The 21,501-nt window shown below is 42.7% G+C and overlaps 1 protein-coding gene across 6 annotated transcripts in view; it reads left to right on the top strand.

The window, feature by feature from the left end:
* The window catches only part of rdgA (retinal degeneration A), a 445,829-nt gene that overhangs the window by 367,862 nt on the left and 56,466 nt on the right, over window positions 1-21,501 (top strand). For 4 of the 6 annotated variants that reach the window (XR_012885518.1, XM_075871370.1, XM_075871369.1 and 1 more), the window contains exons 2-10: window positions 12,213-12,291; window positions 12,849-12,932; window positions 13,616-13,693; window positions 14,360-14,416; window positions 15,458-15,526; window positions 15,645-15,677; window positions 16,306-16,530; window positions 17,647-17,837; window positions 18,679-18,853. Coding sequence is in view for 5 of the 6 variants with exons in the window: in XM_075871370.1 (XP_075727485.1) it covers window positions 12,213-12,291; window positions 12,849-12,932; window positions 13,616-13,693; window positions 14,360-14,416; window positions 15,458-15,526; window positions 15,645-15,677; window positions 16,306-16,530; window positions 17,647-17,837; window positions 18,679-18,853 (991 nt within the window). In the remaining variant the exon portion in view is untranslated. Of the gene's footprint in view, window positions 1-6,668; window positions 6,970-6,991; window positions 7,736-12,212; window positions 12,292-12,848; window positions 12,933-13,615; window positions 13,694-14,359; window positions 14,417-15,457; window positions 15,527-15,644; window positions 15,678-16,305; window positions 16,531-17,646; window positions 17,838-18,678; window positions 18,854-21,501 lie in introns of those variants that run through there. The other 2 variants (XM_037416470.2, XM_037416471.2) reach the window with 2 other exon arrangements.

Genomic DNA, 21,501 nt, shown 5'->3' with positions numbered 1-21,501 from the left:
TGATTGATTGAACGTTGTATTGATTCATTGATTCACTGGTTTGTTCGTTTTCTGCCCGTTTTCCTGTCAATGTGTCTCAGAAACATAACCAAGGCGTGACACACCCTTTTGTCCTTCCCAAGTACGGGTTTCCAAGCCGCAGACTCCAGAATAACTCTCCTGTCTATACCTTAATGCCCTCTCTATCACAATCGCTGAGGCGTTCTGTTGTTGCTGAAAGATGAGGACGCGAGTTCGATACCCACTCGCCAGCGCCACGCGTTTCACTGGGTAACGAACCTTGAAAGAGAAAAACTTGATGAGGTGAAAACTTTTAAAATGCGGTGGCCTTGTCCCTCCCTCTTTCAAATATTCAAGTGATGGTTGCGACACCATGCGGTGTTCTACGATGGCTCAACAATATGACGACGCGCGCGTGTACTTTTCAGCAAAAATGACGAGTATGAATTTTACCACAATGTTCCATGACTGCCATAAGCATTGTGAGTATGGTGCATTTAGTTCTATTTCTGTCTATGGCTTCAGACGTTCAATGCATTGATTTTTACACCTAGCGAACCCTTGTATCTTTGTGCACGTGCCTTTTTTAACGCTTTCTTAAAAGAGTTTTCCGTTAGCTTACCGTGAACACATTCCACTTCATCCTGGGATGTTCAATGGCAAAGAACCACTTTTTAAATATCAGTCATTATTTGCGTTTTTAGATGAAATTCGAAGCTTCAGCATCATATACAAGGGAAACCCGTAGCATAACCTCTCCGCAAGGGGTCGAAGAGGCATTCGTGCTATTTTATACACATATTTTACTTTTTTTATACAGCACGTGATTTTAGGCCTTACAGCCGTAGTACACCTTGTCATCGCAATCATTAGTCATCAATTACATCGCATCAAAGACATAGCGCTCTTTGGCTACCCATGGCCCTTGCGCCACAAAACTCCACTAATCATCGTTGCCAAAGAGTTAACGTACGTATTAATTCGGAAATGTTACATTTCTTACGAAATAATGCAATGAAAATAACCCCGCACTACATGTTTAATTGCAGATGTCGTCGAAAGACGATAGTCTTCGATCTGGAGGGAGTGAATGAAACGTTTATTGTTCTGCGCGGGAAAAATTTTTAATGGGATTCTCAAGGCGCTGGGTGAGACATGAGCGCCATGTGGCAGTAATCTCGAAAAACGAAAGGATGGTGCCCGATGCATCGAGCGCACGGCATGCGCGCCATCTCGGAGGCCACGATTTGTAGAATACAAGGCCACGGGCAGGTGCCACCACTGTATCGTCGTAGAAAAGCGTAGGAAACACCCACGTTTTCGTGCAGAGCGTTGCATTGTCAGCGCAGTGTAATAAACGCGACGGTCTTTAGAACTACCTATTTATGTTTCTTACAGTATAAACAAACACGCCACAGAATATGATGTGTTGATGTAGTGCTTCAGATATATGTGCAATGTTTTCTTTTCAAACAACAATACACACAAATGAGTGCAGAAACCAGAGAAATATTGGTGGGCGCGGTCGGTGTGGTTGAACGTTATCCGTTTCGGATGACACATATACAAGACAACCGACAGACAGACGGACACAAATTTTTGCGTTGAGGTACCCCAATAAAGACCGTCGTCTTGACAATTTATCAGTTTCTAAAGTCACAAAATCTATCTGGGGTCGAAAGAACGATCTTTCGGCAACTTCGTGTATGTTGCTGAAAAGTGACCAGTTATGAAATCTTCAAACCCTTCTATAGTTGGGAAAATTCATGTACGCCGATATTTCACATAACGATCGCAAAGATGCCCCAAGTAAAACTCCTGCGCATGCTGATTTATCACTTACCTCCACAGCAATACGGAGAAGATGCGGTGAGCGTAAGAGGACGGTGGCGCCATCGCGTGGTGGCATACGGCGGCTCACCCGCGAAAGAGACATGGTGTGGCCAGATTGGTTCTTGATCTCCATGTAAAAGCCGTAATTTCAAATATTAATTGCTAGAAAAGTGGGTCGCCTGGGCTTGATTTAGCGTGTCGCGAGCTGCAATCTTCTTGTTCACCCCCACCCCTCTCCCTACAGAAGAAAAGAAAAGCTATCACCAAGAAAGTGTAAAGCAGAGAGACTCCTTTCAATGCGCCGAATGCGATTGCCTATAGCGATGTTTTATGCGGACGATAGTAGGATTGCACGAGATGGACAAAACAGGCAAGCGAAATCAATTTTCGCTCGGGAGAACATGTGCCACGCACATTTTCTTTGCAGCCGTGATGCGGCATGCATGCCACGTTTCTGTATATATACATATCTATAACGTATAACCGGCTGCCCGAAAGACGTCAGCTGCGGATTCTCAGTTCGGTACGCTTCTTATAGCTGTTTTGACTGTGCATTTTTCAGTCTCTAGACGACTGCATCAAACGTATATTGTCTGAAGTAGTATATATATACTTTTCGAAGAGCTCGTTGTCAGAGCGCAGAAATATTTCAATCATCCCTGTTCCTTTTGGCGAAATGGTTAGCAACTGGCGCCACATGTGACGGCTTTTCCATATGCTCAACCCTGCACTCCGTTTGGCTCTTGCTTTAGTTGCTTGCTTGCTTTACATGCGTTATTGTTCATCGGATTCGGCACCGAATACTCCAGACATATAGAGCCGTGTTCGGCAGCCAGTGTCTGCTCCTTGTTCGTGGCAATATCTAGTCGAGTTCGGTTGAGGGATTTCCAGTTCTGGATTCCGCGTCTCCGTTTCTCTTTATAGCTCGCTTAACTTGGTTCGAGTAATGTGACGTCGAAATGAAACTTCTATAGTAAAGTCCTGCAGAAGTTAGTAATAAGTTCACGTGCTACGTGACGCCAAACAGACTCATAAAGAGTGTGCTACACTCGTCGCCATGGCTACTAGTGGCGCTGACTGACAATCCCACGTTTAAATTGACATAGATACCCTATAAAGTGGCTGGGGGGATAGCTGTCGTGGTAGCTCAGTGATAGAGCATCGAACGCGTTATTCGAAGGTAGCAGGTTCGGATCCTGTCCACGGCAAGTTATCTTTTCACCCACTTTTCTTTCTTCTCATTTACATTACAATTTGCATAATAACTTCCCCCATACCTTCCTTGGCAATATTGTCTGTTAGATCTCATTATTATTGTATAAAAAACACAAAAAACGAGCCCTTAAGTATACACTTGTTTCCCTTATATATATATATATATATATATATATATATATATATATTTATTTATTTATTTATTTATTTATTTATTTATTGCGCACGTCTTGAGCCCTATGAAGCGTGTAACGCTCCACATGAACAGCTCCTGCCACGAAACGCAGGGGGCGCTGACGTCGGTGTCAGCGCAAGAAGGCCATTAGACGCAAGCGAAGGGAATGAACAAACTTGGAAACTAAAATGTAAAGAAAGGCAGAACGAACATCGAAGTCGACGAACGAGCCCTGAGGGATTTCGATTACAGAATACTGCATTGCATCCTCGCCTTTTTGCGCACCGCGACAGGTGAAGCATTAAGAGGCTTCCATCTATGCATGATGAATGATGTAGGCTTAGAGAAATGCCCTGCGCCACAAATTATTCGAAGAGGAATCGGCATGAGAAGGGGCAACGAAGGACGGAACCAGAAGTGCTTCATATCTGTACATGCATGCGTTGGGCACGCGTGATGCTATGGAAACAAATTAATATTGACTTCGAAACTTCGTTCCCTTAGCGAAATAGTGTCTTAAAGCAGACTGGAATGTTAAAATAATTATTATATGACAAATGTTGTTGACATCTCTGTCAAACGTCGCTGCAATCTTCTACTTCTTAGGCAATGATAGGCTGCAGGATCATCGCTACCGTCATCATCATCGACAGGCAGCTACGTCGTAATTGACGCTTATGCATTGTTCGTACAGATCGGCTATTGTTAGTGAACGACGTTTAATTACGTTTTGTCAACACTATAGCCGACTTTGGGCAATGATAGCGTATGAGGAATTGTGTTGCTAATTTTTCTTGAAGCGTGGGTGTCGCATGTCATCCGTATATATATATATATATATATATATATATATATATATATATATATACATGCACTGCACGTCCTGTCTACTGGATAAGTGAAGCGCAATTGGCAAGTGTTCACTCAAGTTGGCAAGTGTTAATGTGACTTCTCCTATAAAACACATTTCTTATAGTGTTGTTTGAGGTGTCTCCTCGTGGCATAACACTTACTGATCAAACAAATTGTTTTGATCAAACATCGTTATGATTTATTTCATTGCGCCTATCTCGCACTTGCGCGAACGGATCATAGTGACTTTTCCTTATAAACCACCGCGGCCTCCACCACCACCGAAATTTTGTGTTAAAAAGCGTGCTCTAAACGTTTAGGCGCAGGCTGGAGCGCACGCAAATACTCTGGGCGGACGTTTCGACGTGACTCTGAAATCACTTGAAGTTAATGACGCTATAGCAGTAGTCATTCATTACGTTACATCATCTCCTATTCAATTTGGTAATTACCACCTACAAATTACACTGACTCTAACAAACAGTGAAATGATTTTCAGAAGTATACTTTAAAATCGCGTACACTTTTGGCGTCGATGCTTGGAAATGTTAAACACATGTTTTTCACGGGTTTTTGTTCTGCGCATGTACTGCTGGAAGATTTTACGACCTAGAAAGCTATCTGCAATTGAATACGTTGATTCGTCAAAATTATTTGGAGAAACCGGTGAGAGCTTCAGGAATCCCCTTGCGTCGGCAACTTGGATATGCACCGCCTTCTTTTTGTACAATTGCGTCCACACTGCAGTTTTTGCTATCAAGTCTACAACTGCACACAATGTGGAAATCTGTTTAGGGCTGGTCTTACATGCTTTGAAACTCTCTAGATGTGCCTTCTTGGGACACCAAAGAAGTGAACGCTTTTCGTTACGGTTAGCAAAAAAACACCACTCGGCCGGTACTTTTCTCGCTTCGATACCTGGAAATCGAGATGAAAGATTCAGTTCTTAGACTGGAAATTCCAATGCTGACGGCGGTAACGCGTGATGACGGCTGTGGCTTACGGTGGCGGACGACAATGCATTTCCTGCGAGGATACCTCGTGGAAAAAAAACCTATGCTCTCAAGGGCATTCATTAGTGTGCCTAATGCTCAGCCAATAGCAACTTGAATAATGCCCCAAAATCTCTTTTGCAAATCCGTGTGCTCGCAACTTAAGCATTTCTGTATTTGCGCTTAAGGCGATTCGTGACTGAACCAAAAGACCTAGGATTATAGAAACGACAAACCGAAGATCCTTCCTGATACAAGGACGCAACGAGTTTGCTAAGTAATGGTAATCCCTAGTGCATGATAAACGCGATAGCACGCAAGTTCAAAGGACGGTATTGTAGAGCTCAAGCATGGGGACTAAGCAAATCACCGGCTGAATAAGAACTTCTGTTGGAAACCATCAATAATGATTACTAGACACAGCGTCAATGCGTCTTTAAAGTGTGCTCGAATTCTGTGGGGAAACATTTCATATGAACCTCCTAATTAACGAAACAAGCACGAACTGATCCAGCTGGTGAGAGACTTGTGCGTGCCCATCTTCAGAAGTAACGGGAACATGGCGCTGACATCGCAGGCACTTGCTGAATGCGCGTGTGGTATCAAGGTGAACGCCTTTAATGTCTCATACTTGCGTCTGTCCGTCCTTGCCCTAGAACGGTGCCAGCTGCGGCCTCTTCCCCTCACACTCTCTCAACAATCACCTGATTGCACAGCGGCTTGGGCGCATGGCACCGTAGCGGAGCATAGTGGAGGCGTAGAGATGGACACCCCCAGGCTTTTGCCGAAGATTCCCAGGAATTCACAAAGTGTCATAGGAGCATATATGCCAGCTTAAAGAACCCCAGGTGGTCGAAATTTCCAAAGCCCTCCACTACGGCGTCTCTCATAATCATATGGTGGTTTTGGGACGTTAAACACCACAGATCAACCAATCAAAATAGGATCATATATGCAGTGACTCAAGGCCAGCATTCACAAACCAACCAGTCTCACGTTTTCCTCAAGTTTCTGTACTGTCTACATGCGTAATAAGGACACGGAAATTGTTACAGAGTAAAAGATAAGATAGGTTCATAAATACTGACCTAGCTACTGTGTTCATCAAGCAGCAATAGATTGAAAAACAAGCGCAATAGGGTTAGATAGGAATGTTGTTTCTGTTGGTTGGTGAATACTGGCCTAAGCTCCTTCGATAGATTGCAGCACTCCCTGCACATGCATTAATGGCGCGTACACGAGCTGTACACTCATGGAGGAAGAAAACCCTAATAATTCTTCCTCCATAACGACGCAAGTACACTAATTTAATTTAGGGACCGCATGACCAACGGCAGCCTCACCAACCTACAGAATGAAAGTATTTCACGCTCCATGTATTTTGGTCCATGTGTTTGTGTGTGCTTGTACATACTCATGCAAAAAATTCATAAATTCAGTACCCCTTGCGGAATTTGCGAACTGTCTCTCCACTAAACTGCAAAAATGACTAAGAACGCTTATTTCTGCCAAGTTTAGCGAAAAATAAGACTAGTGCAAGCAACAATGAACTTGCAAAAAAAGCAGTGCACAAACAAAAAAAGACCGCGCACAGTAAACAGGGGTTTCCCCTCTTCCGGGGCCCGGGGGGCATGGTGCGCTTCGGCGCCGTGCCGACGTATCATCAAGCGTATTCGTGTGTTACGCCGCTAAGTGACGTTGTCATGCAATGAACTGCCACGCCAAGATTGACCGAAAGTGCTGCTGTCGAATAAACCGCAGTCCGCCGCCGATAACGCCCGGCGAGGCGGCCGCCGCGATCCGTGCCTTTCGGCGCTGGCGTTTCCGCCTCGTCGCTAACGCTGGGATGAATGACCACCCGTGCGAGAAGCAGCGCTTAGAACGATGCGTCATCGACAGCTTGTGAGTGGGCCTGTGTGCGTGCGCGTACGCCATTCGTGAAAAAACCGGTGCGCGGCGCAGGTGTTCGACGTTTTTTTTTAGTCTCGCCATATTCCGATGCTACGTTCAAATGCCGGTCCCTGGTTCTGCGACGATGTTTGACCTTCGAGCCGGGATTCGTTGCTAAGGGGCCGTCGTCTTTAATAGGTGCGCTTACCCAAGTGCGCTTGAATGAAGCGTCCTTCGCCGGCGACGACAGCAAAAAGGGGGGTTGGGGTCTGGGCGCGAGCTATTAACGCGTGTCATACCCTTGTGCAACCGTTGAACGTGTCGCACGAGGGAGAGACAGCGCTTCGAAGCCGCTCGTGCTTGTATCCTGCGTAAAAAAGCAAAAACAAAGAAAAGTCGTCGTTCGAGGTGCTTGCTTATGTGTGTGCTTGCGGCGCGCGTGTGTATGACAGCCCGGAATGGAACAGCAAGCGGATATCGCGTTGCGAAACGATAGCGGTGACGCGGCCCCATGTAGTGCGCGAAAACTGCCGACGCCTACAATTTGAGGCTATCATGTAGCGTCGCTTTTTGAAGTGTGCGGCGAAGCCCTTGAGTGTGTATGTGTATGTGTGTGTGCGTGCGTTATACTTCATTTTTGTTCCGTGGCCCTATACCCCCTTCGTGTGATATGCCATCAGTTCAATCGTATGTGGGAGCAAGTTCATCGTTTGGGAGTAGCTTCGGCCACTCCTGTGTCAGCGCTCAAGAGCAAGTGCCTCTTGAAAACGGGAAAAAAGTAAGACCTACCCAATAGATTACAGCGTATGTCGGTATTTGTCCATTCATCTCTCTCTCTCTATAAATAAAACTGGTTGTTCTAACCGCACACGTTGCCGCCCGTTTGTGTTGTGGTGATTGGTATCGCAAAGCGACGCTATTGTATGCTGTTTAATCGGTCGATACACACAAGAGTGGCAGGTTTGTTGATGTCTTTCCAAGATTTCAGTATTTATTTTAGGTTGATATAGCATTCAGAGAGGTTCACTGCTAGTAACCTAGTGGAGCCATCACTCAAATTCAAACGTTTCCTGCAGTGCAATTTCCGTCCAAATAGGCCAAGGCCTTTATTATCTAAAGAGAGCACAGCTAACTTTCTGCGTTGTGTCCACTTGTTTGTGCAACGGCAACTTTCCTTCGCTGAACGAGTGCTGTAAGTGGTGAGTGAATGTATGAGTGTTTCTGGGAGTACAAAGTTGCGCTGAATTGTCAACAATATGACGAATTAACAATTAGCCCAACAACAAAATTTATTGAGCCTACCAACTTACTTGCTAGAGTTCATGTCTCATCATTTTGAAAGTTGAATATAAGTTTAAGTTATGTCTTTGTATTCTGCATGAAAAAGTAATAATGCACCACACCCTATATATATATAATAAAAAGACTCATCCTTGCAATACTACGATCTGGTTTGTGCACTCTTGAAATGCAACACTTCAGTGAACTTCAATGATTTGACAGTGGATTCGAATGAATGGTCACTCCACCTACAAAGATGTTACTTGTCCTTTTTGTACTTTCTGAAAGTGAAGGCTGACAAGAAACACCCCTCTCAATTCACAAGTAATGATTTGGCTTGTTCGAGAACCTTCCTTCGTTGCGGCAGCCCTACTTGCTCCGTGTAAGGGGCTTGGCCGAAGAAACAGGTGTGCCTCTTCTTGAACACAGTTTGATGGCTCCTGCAGCATATCTGCCACCATGGCAGTGGCAGCTTATAGACTGTGATGTCTCTTTTCTTATAGTCACAAAGCACGCACCACTTGCGTACATACATGCCTACTTCCTAAAACTACAACATAAATACACATGCCCTGAGTTCTTTACCGACGCCTCAAAGTCCAACACTTCTGTGTTGGACTTTGAGGCGTCAGTAAATGCAGCGGTAGGCCAATCCTTTTTCGAGGCTGGCGTTCTTCATCCTGATGCAAGAATCTTCACAGGAGAAGCTTATGCAATACTGGCAGTCGTAAAACACATCAAACAGATAAAATTACAAAAGGCGATAATATACACAGATTCCCTAAGTGCGGTTAAAGCTCTGAAAACTCCTAAAAAACACAAGAAACCCGTGCTGGTGTCACTTTACTCACTTCTGTGCGCACTGTACACATCAAAACAGCATGCCGTTGTCTGCTGGGGGCAAGGGCACTGTGCAACACAAGGGAACGTTTTGGCCGACAAGCTGGCTGCTTCCGCCAACGACACCACTCCCAATGCATCAATACCAATCCCTGCACTTGACTTGAAACCATTTCTAAAACGAAAACTCGGGGAGTATTGGCAGAGCACGTGGGATAGACACACAGATAATAAACCCCATGCTATTAAGCACCAACTAGGTAATTGGCTGCCACTATCAAAATCACGACACACAGAAGTAACACAAGGCTTAGAACAGGACATACATACTCCACACATTCATATCTTCTGTCTACCGGCAATCCACGAAATTGTGAGAGATGTGGAGAACCACTTACAGTTCTCCACATTCTCGTCCAGCGCAATGAGCTAGATGCTCTAAGAAAAAAGCATTTTTTACTGCCCTATACCGACAGCAGCTCCCACTACACCCTGGGATGCTCATCGGTAGGGATCCGCTTTTTAAACTGCAAACACTTTTCACGTTTTTAAAAGATGTGCATAGCTTTCACCTGATATTTCGAGGTCATCTGTAGCCCGACCTCTGTATCGTGGTCGTGGCTGCGGTGACTACATCTCCATCACAGTTTCATTATCATGACATTTTGCCATCCACTTTCACTACACATATCTCACGCCACTGTCATGATTTTATTACTTCGATGTTTTAACCCGCGTTAGCGAGAGGAATTTTAGGCCTCTTTACATCTGTGAAACAGTACTATAGTTCATATCCTGTACATATTCTATGAAATCATGCACCATTGCCATTTTATCAGCATTTTCCATGGCGCTCTTTGGCCAAGTATGGCCCTTGTGCCATTAAAACCTATATATCATCATTTTATTACTTCCATGTTTTAACCCGCGTTTGCGCGAGGAATTTTAAGGCCCCTTTGCAGCCACGCATTATATCATTGTTCATGTCTAGTCTATTGAAATGGTGCTCTTTGGCCGTCAATTGGCCCTTGCGGCATTAAAAACCACTCGTAATCATCATCATGTTTCGGTGAATTAATGACCACGCGCACTTGCTAGAACATCTCAGTCTACTTTCGCACGTGCAGTGCACGTAAGGGGACATGACATTACCAACGTGTGGAATCCGTCTCAGCTAGCTGTTGAAGCGGTGTTGCATTACCCACTGGGAAACCAGCAAATGTTGTTAATATTACTTCTAGGATTACCCCTTTGTGACATGCATAATGATCCACTCTATTAATGTGTCAAATCTACGAGATTTGATTCAAAGGTTCTGGCAACCGAATGAAAGTGGTAGATAAGTCGCAGTGTATTTTACAACAATTAATTGTAATTATAACATAATTATACAGTAATTGTAAATTTAGTAATGCTATATTTTTTCGTAACGAAATTCAATGATTCACTGAAATTACATACAATAGTTATCTTTTAGCATCAAGCATTCCGATAAAAGCGAAAACAAATATTTTACAGCTTCAGCCAGAATGTGCCATGTCCAAGTCCTCTTTGAATAGGGTACTGCTTTTTTGCGATTGTTCTTAGCAAAATATTTCTACCAGAAGTGACATGAAATAAGTTTAGATGACAAAGATGCTTAATTTCCCATTAGCTCAGTGTTTGTGGTCTCTTCCTTTGCAATAATGCACTGAAGTGGCAAAAAAAATATTGTGCCTCCGGATGAGGACGCTATAACTTTAAGGTGTAAGCAACTATGCGATCATGATCATCAATCGATATCTGAATGGAGAACTTCCCTGCCCGTTCTCCCTGTCAAAAAAAGTAAAGAATTTGGGCTCTTGTGTAAGATACCAAATTTCCCATACACGAAAGTAGTGACTTGCAGCCGGTGTCACTGAAGACTAGGATGCGGAGACTAGGACGTTTGCTTCTGCTTGTATGTATAAACAGAATTAAAGACTTGATTGACAGATTTATACAATGCAATACATCGCAATGCAACATTCTGGCTTTCACTGACAAAATGAGCTTTATGCTGACACACTGTCACATTCTGGCTTGGAGTCATTTCCATGTGCAGCATTCATATGAAAAATGCTCAAAAAAGATTGTCTCTGCTTATTGTATTCAGTAAACACTTCTTGTTGGCAGACATGGTCGAAAGATATCCGAGTCTTTGTCACTTCTCTTTAGTACCTGTATTATCTTCTGCTATATGCATAATCGTTACATACTGACGAGGTTCTGCATAGCTTTGACACAGCTCTTGAAAAAAATAGCGCGATGTGTTATAAGGGTCCAGGAAATGAAATGTCCAAAATTATGTGACTTTTGATTACAACACAGCTCTAGCGTGCTAACAATGGTGGTAAAATTTGTGGTTTCGTTTGGGCATTGAATACACTTGATTGTGTGGACCATTCTTTTTTACTTGAAAACTTGCGGAAAAAAAAAAGGCTTGGGAGTGCAGTAGTCGGTGCGAAGCACGTATCGTTTGGTTGGTTTGATTTCCTTGTGGTATTAAAACAACGCATGAAATGAAAACGAAGTAAGAACACCCAAACAAAGTGCTGCATTGTGGGTGCTCTTATTTTTTCAACTTATACATTATTCAGCTATCTTTCTAAGTTTGGTTGTTTTAACCTCATTAAAGAGCTCAACGTAAAATTGTATTTTCGTTCCGTTTACAAATAGATTGTGAACTTGAATTTCATCAAGCAACCAGAGTACATCCTAAATAGATTGCACAAAAGTCAAATTGATTTATAGTGCTAATTTGAACTTAAGCTCCAATGTAAGCAGCTTTTGCTTGAATGTCCATCTTTTCAGTCGGGGTGTCTATTTCTCTACGCCTCTGCCAATATTTTATCGCTATAAACATTGGGCCATCTATTGTTGATAAACCTACCCGTCGACTGCACTCTTTTGCTATCTCTTGCGATGGCCAAGGCAACGTGAAGCAGTAGACTTGCGCAGCTAGATAATGTTCGACTCTTGAGTGGGGTCTCCTCTGTTGGAGATGGATTTTGTGTGGTAGTGTGATGACGGTCGGTTTGTAGGGCAGTGTAGCATAGCATTATTATCGTTGCGATGCAACCGGGCTTCACCTATCTCCCCTTGCCTCTTTACAGAAAAGCAATCCAGGGAGAAGTCAAACTCCCCGCCGAGAATGGAGATACGAGGCAGTACCGTGCCACACCTGACTGGGGGGTGAGTGACTTCTTTGTCGACGTTAAACACTGCGCGAGTTTCTCATTGTTTATAACACCCTCAAGGTTTAGTACTCATCAATTGAATTGAGACATAGTTACTGAAGCATTTGACTTCAATTTGGCGTGGTTATGTTTTGAACATATTTTCATCACCCTGGACCAACTTCTGCTAGAGGTGATGAAAACCAGTCTAATTAACCATTGTGGATGCAGAAGTTATAATAGAGCTGAGGTAGTTGTGTTCTTTAGAAGAGATACAGATGCATTCAAATTATCAGGGGTTTCTCACCATAGACTGGGCCATGCCGAGACGAGGTCGTTGGTTCGCATCGACTGTAGGTTCTGCAAGAGGTAATCGGTAAGCTCAACATGGGAGTTAAACTTGTCATGCTTGTGAAAACATCAGTGCAACTACTGTGCCTTGTTCTGTATCTTTGTTTTTATCCTGTCCCCACTGCGGCCCCTTTTTCATTTGCTTGTCATTGTCACTGCTTTGTGTTTCTTGAAGCTGGTGTCGGCAGTACTTTTTTTTTGCTGCTCTCTTCTTTCACATAGGAAAGTGCTATCAATGGGGACCACTTATGGACAGCCACTAGTGCCTCTGGGGATCTCTGTTATGTTGGAGAGAGTGAATGCTCAGTAAGTACTGCCTGTGAGATCTTATTATAGTCATTTTCTCATTGATGTGCATGCGTGTATATTCTGAGTTATCAGTTTACTCTACATGGTCCATTTAATGGTTGACTTTTCACCAGAGTGCCAAGGTACTTATAAACTGCCATTGACATGTATGGTTTTGCACTTGAATGGCTTTGTGTAGTTTTGTGCACCTGAATGTCTAACGTTATGTTGACTATTGCACTTGAATGGCGTGCGCAGTTTATAATATTGTATTCATGCACCTGTGCGTGTACATTAGTGGTTCTTTCAATTTTAGAGATTTTTGGTCTGTGCATTTCATGAGATCATAAGCCATTAAATGGTCGGCATTGTAATGTTTAGCAATGTTGCAATTGAATTTCGTATTATTAATTTCATAGAGTTTGAGAACCTCGAATTACCTGGGAGTTATAGGTATGTTAAGCCATGTAAACATAATCTGATGGCTTACAATATTTAAAATAAAGTAATAAATGTGTTTGAGTTGCAGAGCAAAGCCACATAAAAAAACCTCAATTTCACTCGGTTATAATTCTTGTGCTTCTGTTATGGCGTGTAGCATCTCAACAAATGCCATTAATTGTAGGAAGCTATCAAGCTGATTTGAAATTGGCTTTGATGTGAAGATACGCATTTCTTTTTTTTTCTCCATCTCTCTTCAGAAACACGGACCCCGGATGAAATGCCCAGCTTGTAAAATAACTGTTCATGCCGGATGCATTAGCATTTTAAGTGATAAGGTAAGTACGTTGGCACATTATTTACACTTTGTGTTTTTCTTGACACTCCTCAAATAGGAACAGAGATAGCCCTTAGAAATCTGTTTGTCTTTCAGGTCATTATAAAAGGAAGTTTGCTTCATGCACCAAAGACCCTGATGTGTTTGTAATGAAATGGCAGTGAGACTAAATTTTGGAGATTGTCTTTGTTATCTGTACAAGGGTATATGCACCACTTTGTTATCACCTGCAGTATTAAATTACAGAGTCTCAGCTATTGATGATGCTAAGTTGACATAAAGAATTAAAGTACTAAGCAAAATATTATATACGATAGAGACACTGTCATTGATGTTCAAGTGAATTGTTAGAAAGAAATGAAGTGGTGTTTCTTCTGATGCATGATGATCGATGTTGTTAGTCCTCTGATATGCTATATTTCAGCTGCATTACTGACGGACGGGATTGCTTACCTGCCTCTTCTAACAGCCACTTACCTAATAGCTTTGACACTTGCTTATTTTTTATAACAGGCTGTGTAGTGTCTCTTAACATTATCGAATGACTGTATGGTTGTGTGTCATCTTCTCAATAGCTTTTTATGACTGCAAAACGCAGTGCTCTGTGCACGCTGAACAGTAATTCACAGTATACTAATATTTGTAATGTACATTTTTTTTTTATCAGATGAAGTTTCAGTGTAAGCCAACATTCAGAGATGTCGGCATCAGACAATATCGAGAGGTAAGCATACCCTATCTTTGCTAATGTATGAATTTTATATGTACCAAATTTGCTTGTGTTTACTTGCGTTTACTACATTTTTGATATAGCCCGCACACCCAACGACAAGCTGCAGAAAAATAGAAAAACGTTTTTCAACCAATTGCTGTTCAATAGTCTCCTTCAAATTAACATGAAGTGGTGCCATAAAGCCAAAAATGGGGCTCCGAAATTTGGGTGACATCTGCAACTTCACTTCAGCTCTAAATTTTCCTGTATTGTTGTGCGAGCTATATGCGAGAAAATATGGTACCTGGTCTCATCTAGCCTGTTTTGTGTTGTTCATGAAGAGGCACATCTAACTTAATTGAGTAATTGGCTCCAAACTGAGAAGTGTAGGTGGACACGTAACACTGATTATGGAGAATCTCAAGCATGAATGCACAATTTATAGGAGGTGTCACAAAAACAAAATAAGTCTATTATCATTCTAAATGTGGAGCATTGTTATAAATAGACCTCATTTTGGTATTACAGGGGAAGCAAAAAGTGCTTTGCAGTCAGAGAAAAAAAGCTGATCCTTGACCACAAACTAAATTCAAACGCATCACTTTTCTGAAGCGGTCATTCTATCCTTTCGGCTGGAAGGGGCACAGCCGACATCAGCACCGAGCCAAATAAATTGAGGAACTAAATTACAGAAACATAAAATTTGTGCATCCGTACAGAGTCGCATTCATACAGAGACTCAACAGATTTTCCAAGGTCTCAGTAGGCGAAAAGCAAAAACACTTCAAATTAGGTCTGTCACTTTAGCGCATGCAGTTACGCAGACAAGAACTTTTTTAATTGCAAAGTCCGATAAGAAGTACGCTTTATATTCATTCTCAAGGTTCAAGTTTTTTTGTACAATGTCTATTTCGAAAAATGCAATGCAAGCTTTCATGCCTTTAGACCTGTCGGTTATAAATTGTGCTGCAAAAGATTAAGCTTAAGCTACCTGTGAGTGCTGTAGTGTCAAAAATGAACGAAAAAGAAATTTAGAGGAAAACTCTATTGCAGCAAACTGTGATTCAGCACCACTGGGTACATAGGCGCTACGAGAAAGGGAAGTGCCAACAGTGTAGCAAGGTGAGCTTCGCTATTCCTCTGTGAAACAGCGCATGTTTTTTTTTTTTTTTTTTTTTTGCACAAGGTTTGTAACATTGTCTTATCCCACTCGGGTGTCCTTGTTTCTCTCTTTTTGCAGTCCTTTCAATCAAAACTCTCATTTGGTAGCAAGGTAAGCGCACGTGCTTTTTGGATTTATAATAATTTATGCATAGGGTGTACATTACAGCTCTTGGTTGAAGCAAAGGGTATGTGGCTTGCATCGTTGAAGTGATAGTAATAATTGTTGAGGTTTTAGTTCCAGAACCATGATATCAGTATAAGGGACGCCGTCGTGGAGGGCTCTGGAAATTTGGACTACTTGGGTTTCATCAAAGTACAACTAAATCTAAGTAAATAGATGCCCAAGATTTGGAAGTAATGGTACAGAAAAGTGCACTTATACATATTGAAGACATACAGCATAATAATAAAAATGACTGTAATTACAAAAATGATCCACCACCCAAACAGTATAGTACTGCATTTATATATGTTAAGTGCATGTTGAACTTCGTCACGGTAGTGTGGTGGTTGTGGTGCTCGGCTGCTGACCCAAGGGTTGTTTGAATCATTCAGACTCGGACAGGAAGGCCAATATGAGTCTGAGTAAGTCGTCTCATGCATTAGTTCGCCGACCTATGCACATGACAGACAAGTCAATTTAACGCTGTGAGCCGGCATCTCTTGAGAGCATTTGAAGCGTAACGGTTGCCACTGCATTCAGTCGAGTCTGCACTTATCTACGTTGTTGCGTGCAGGAGATAGTGGCCATCAGCTGCACGTGGTGCAAGACAGCCTACCACAACAGGGAGTCGTGTTTCAGTATGCAAAGGATCGGCGAGCAGTGCTGCCTGGGCACGCACATGGACATCATTGTGCCGCCATCGTGGATCGTCAAGTTGCCCCGGAAAGGATCCTTCAAGTCCTCCATACGGAGGTCGCCAAAAAAGCGGGCGTCAACAAAAAAAAAGTCTCGCAAAGAGGTGGGCATTTGTCAGACTTGTACATTCTAGACTTGTACATTCTAGACTTGTACACATTACGAAAACGAACTTGTGTAGGCCAATGTTCCCAGCAAGGTAGCTTGAGGAATGACCTTGGCAATTTTACCTGAATTCCTGTCAAATTTGAGTGCTGGATACTTGTGATTGTGGCAATTTTTTTCAGTACTGACTGTTTTACACTCAAGCTTCGTTATAATGGAGTCACACCTGCCACAAAAATGCTTCATTATATCCAAAAAATAAATAGAAATGTATACCAGTCACACTATATCTCAGACAAACTTATTTTTCACATACTTCATTATAGCCAATAATTCGTTATATGACCATTACAGTGGGTTTCAGTTTGTTGCCTATAATGCTTTGTCGTCTGTCGGTGATGTAACTTATTGCATGTCACTGATTTCTCAATTAGCTATTAATGAAATTAGTGAGGATTGCAAACTTAAAGAACTCTAGACATAAATACCAATTACATTTCCAACATAGACTGTTTCACAGCTCACTTCAGGACTTGCTAAAATCGAATTTCTAAATTTATTGCTAGGAGACTACATCACGCTAAACAAGCAAGAGAGACAGCGAGAAAGATGGCGTGATTGCGGGATGTGGGGTGCGCGCCCTCTCTTGCCTGCTCGGCTTATGCTTGACGTCGTGTAAATATATCTCAACTATCGCTTCATTTCCCTGTGTGCTCTCCCGTAACAGTGTCTATGGTTGTGTGTTCTTCTATGGCTTAGCGCAGCTAAATCCAGGAATGAAACGTAAAGCTTTGCTAGTAATCGACGGCTGATATTTCACTACTACATATGTGTCTAGCTTGTAATTGTCATCCTACGTACTTGTCCAGCTTGTTCTTGTATTGTTGGCTAGCTTGTACTTGTAATAGATTACAAGTAGTCAGAGCAAATAATTCAATATGTACATTTATAGCATCCTTGATAGCTTCATTAAACAAAATTTAATTGAACGAGGCTTGTGCTGGTAGTTTGCAGAATCTTACCTGTTAAAACGTCACATGTTGGCTAGTTTCTGTGCTATCCAGTTTTTTGAAGATGAGCTGAACATCTTTCTTGGGAATTGGTTTCTTTTCAGGGATGCGGAGACAAGGACACACAGCGAGCGTTTGCCATCAAGCCTATCCCGTGTGCGTCGAGCAAGCCCCTGCTGGTGTTCATTAACCCGCGGAGTGGGGGTAACCAGGGGTCCAAGATGATGCAGAAGTTCCAGTGGCTTCTAAACCCACGCCAGGTGTTTGACCTCTCTGAAGGAGGTCCCAGACAGGGGTCAGTGTCACCCGCATCGGCATGTTTCTGTGTCCTTCACGTCTTCCATCTTTGTGCTTAGTCTTCCTGCTCAAGCATGAGTTTATAATGTTTAAGCATAAAAAACTAGAATTAGGTAACTTCTTTATGATCCGAATGTCTGGATAGAAACAACCCTTAAATGATCCTTAGAAGTTCTACTTGGTAGATGGGCTACGTATACATACATGGAGCTTTCTGTCTGAACATTCCTGAAATTAAAAAGCTGAGATTTATTTTCTGATCTGTTTCACATAATTGCAAATGGCTTGCACATGCACAGCTTGATGAAAAAAAAAAACTGTTAACGTTCCAAAGGTATGTTTCTTCATAAACCAACCAAGTACTGTTGGCGGGGAGTGAACTGAAGCGGTGAATTTGCCTTAAGGAATTGGGCCATTTAAGGGTATTAATCTGCAGTGCACTGGATGGGGTTGATGATCACTCAGCAGTCCTAAACATTATATACTGCATTGTTCGAAAGCAAATTAGCTCTGAATCGCCCTATCGAATTTGCACAAAGGCTGAGATGAATATATCTATAGAGAATTTAGACAATCACACGGTGTTATTCCACTTTTGGGGTAAATGACTCATTACCGTTCTTCAACATTACTTACATTGTGTAAAGATGTAATAGGGGGTCAGTGATCAGTGATTGCCATAGAGTTCAGAATTTTTGAGTAATAAGTTCAGGTAACAAGTGCTGTCATTGTGCTTGCTCATTCATTGTACTAGGTCACCACATTACGCCATCATCCCATTGTTTTTTTTTTCCAGACGGACTTAGTGTAATTATTGCACTGTTTCTTTGTTTGTGCAGTCTCGAGCTGTACCGCAAAGTGAACAACCTGCGAATACTGGCCTGTGGGGGCGACGGAACGGCGGGCTGGATCCTGTCCGTGATCGACGAGATCGGCATCGTGCCCCCACCGCCGGTCGCGGTGCTACCCCTTGGAACCGGCAACGACCTCGCTCGTGCACTCGGCTGGGGAGGGGTAAGACCGGTGACTTAAACTGGTGACAACTCTGACTGCTTTTACAGCAAAGGTGTACATAACTAGGTCATTTGTAACTCGCTGTGCAGTTGGCCTACTTGACAGAATAGCTCTAATATGTGCCAAAGAAGTTGTACAAATCTTGCTACTCACCAATGGTCTACAACAAATTAACATTACAGGAAAAGGATAAATGAATGCATAAATAAATGAATGAGTAAACAAACAATCTGCCCGTTACACTTTTGCTCATGTGAATCGAAGTGAAAGCGCTTTAAAGAAGCATACTATAAATTCAACAATTCTGTATTTTTGTACCTTTCATCAAAACTCGTATGTGTTACCAGTGTGTTGTGTCTGGCACAGCATTGCTGGTCATCTACCTTCACAGATTGGAATGATGCGCAAGTTTTTCATCTGAATTATGAGACTAAGAGGAACTGTGAATTCTGATGGGAGCTGTGACAAAGTAGGGGTGCTTGACTGTGTCTCGTGTCGTCGGTGAGGCATGTAAAACAGCCAGCACATTGTTTTTGTCAGCTACAACTGAGAAACCTTCCTTGGAAAAAAACGGGCATTTGCAGTAAAAAAAAAGCAAACCTTGCAAGAAGTCGTGCAAGGATCAAAACAGCAAGTCTAGCTGATTCTTACGTTTAATCGGGTTGCTTTAGTTGTTGCTAGGCTTTAGCTAGGTGATTTTAGGTTGTTACTTGGCCAGAAGAGAAAGCTGGCAGAAGTTTTTGTCGGGGATCAATTCATACACACAGGAGGCAAAAGTCTGGAACATGGTCGGTAGGATAGCAGGGAAACAAGTACACACACTTCCACTCGTAAACACTCAAGGTGATACCTTGGAAGATCAGGCAAACTTCCTCGGGGCACACTTTGAACGGGTATCCAGCTCGTCCCACTATACTGACACTTTCCAAAAATACAGAACAAGAATAGAAAAGCAGAAACTCGAACACAAATCCACTAGATACGAGGCATATAACCAAGCTTTCAGTCTAGCGGAGCTCCGAACATCTCTAAACTCCTGCAGCACTTCTGCCCCAGGTTCTGACCGTGTGGTGTAAGAAATGCTAAAAAACCTACCAGCCGAAACACGAAAAACCCTACTTTGTTTGTACAATGCTATCTGGTTTTCTGGCACTATCCCTACCTCCTGGAAAGAGGCTATTATTATTCCCATTTTGAAAGAGGGCAAGTACCCTTCTTTAGCTTCAAGTTATAGGCCTATTGCACTTACAACCTGCTTGTGCAAAGTATTCGAAAAAATGATAAACTGCCGACTTGTACATATCCTTGAAACAAACAATTTGCTCGACCCATTTCAGTGCGGGTTTCGAGAAAGTAGATCCACCACAGACCACCTTGTTCGTATCGAGGCACAGATCAGAGACGCCTTTGTCCATAAACAATATTTTCTCTCTGTGTTCCTCGATATCGAAAAGGCGTATGATACAACAAGGCGTTTCGGAATTCTAAGAGACCTGTCCCACCTTGGTGTGCGCGGAAGAATGTTTCATATAATCGAAAGTTACCTGTCAAACCGGACATTCCGTGTCCGTCTGGGCAGTGTGCTCTCTCAAACATTTGTCCAGGAAACAGGCGTGCCACAAGGTGGCGTGCTTAGTTGCACACTTTTTATTATCAAAATGAATTCTTTGCACTTGTTCATTCCCCGCAATATGTTCTATTGTACATATGTCGACGACGTTCAGCTTGGCTTCAAGTCATGCAACTTGGCCATGTGTGAGCGGCAGGTTCAGCTGGGTTTAAATAAGGTTTCCACATGGGCAGATGAAAACGGATTTCGACTTAACCCACAAAAAAGCACGTGTGTCTTGTTCTCTCGAAAGAGAGGCATGCACTCGGAACCTGACATTCGACTGAACGGGCAACGTCTGTCCGTCAAAGCCGAGTATAAATTCTTAGGCTTAATCTTGGACAACAAGTTAACCTTCGTACCGTACATCAAGTATTTAAAAACAAAATGTTTAAAAGCCATGAATGTTATAAAAGTGTTGTCACGTACTACGTGGGGTAGTGATAGGAAATGCCTCATGAACCTCTATGAAAGCCTCATTCGCACCCGCTTAGATTATGGGGCCATTGTCTATCAGTCTGCTACTCAAAGTGCCTTGAAGATGCTGGACCCCGTGCACCATTCGGGCATCCGCCTTTCTACGGGTGCTTTTCGCACCAGCCCCGTAGAAAGCCTTTATGTTGAGTCAAATGAGTGGTCGCTTCATCTGCATAGAACCTACATGTCCTTTGTATACTTCCTTAAGGTGAAAGCAGACAAGAGGCACCCCTCATTCTCTACCATTAATGACTTGTCGAGCTCCATTCTTTTTCAAAACAGGCCTTCAATGAGGCAGCCCTTTTCAGTTCGCCTGAAGGGTCTAGCTGAGGACACTGGAGTGTCACTCGAACACAGTTTAATGGCTCCTGTAGCATACCCGCCACCGTGGCAGTGGCAGACTATAGACTGCGATGTGTCTTTTCTAGAAGTTACAAAACATGCGCCCATCGCCCATATCCGAACATATTTCCTGGAACTTCAACACAAATACACACGTCCTGAGTTTTTTACAGATGCCTCTAAGTCTAACTCCTCTGTGTCCTACGCTGCTGTTGGCCCT

Source organism: Rhipicephalus microplus, chromosome 8 (assembly GCF_043290135.1).
Source record: "Rhipicephalus microplus isolate Deutch F79 chromosome 8, USDA_Rmic, whole genome shotgun sequence".
Lineage (NCBI taxonomy): Eukaryota > Metazoa > Arthropoda > Arachnida > Ixodida > Ixodidae > Rhipicephalus > Rhipicephalus microplus.
This window is presented reverse-complemented; position numbering and strand designations above follow the sequence as displayed.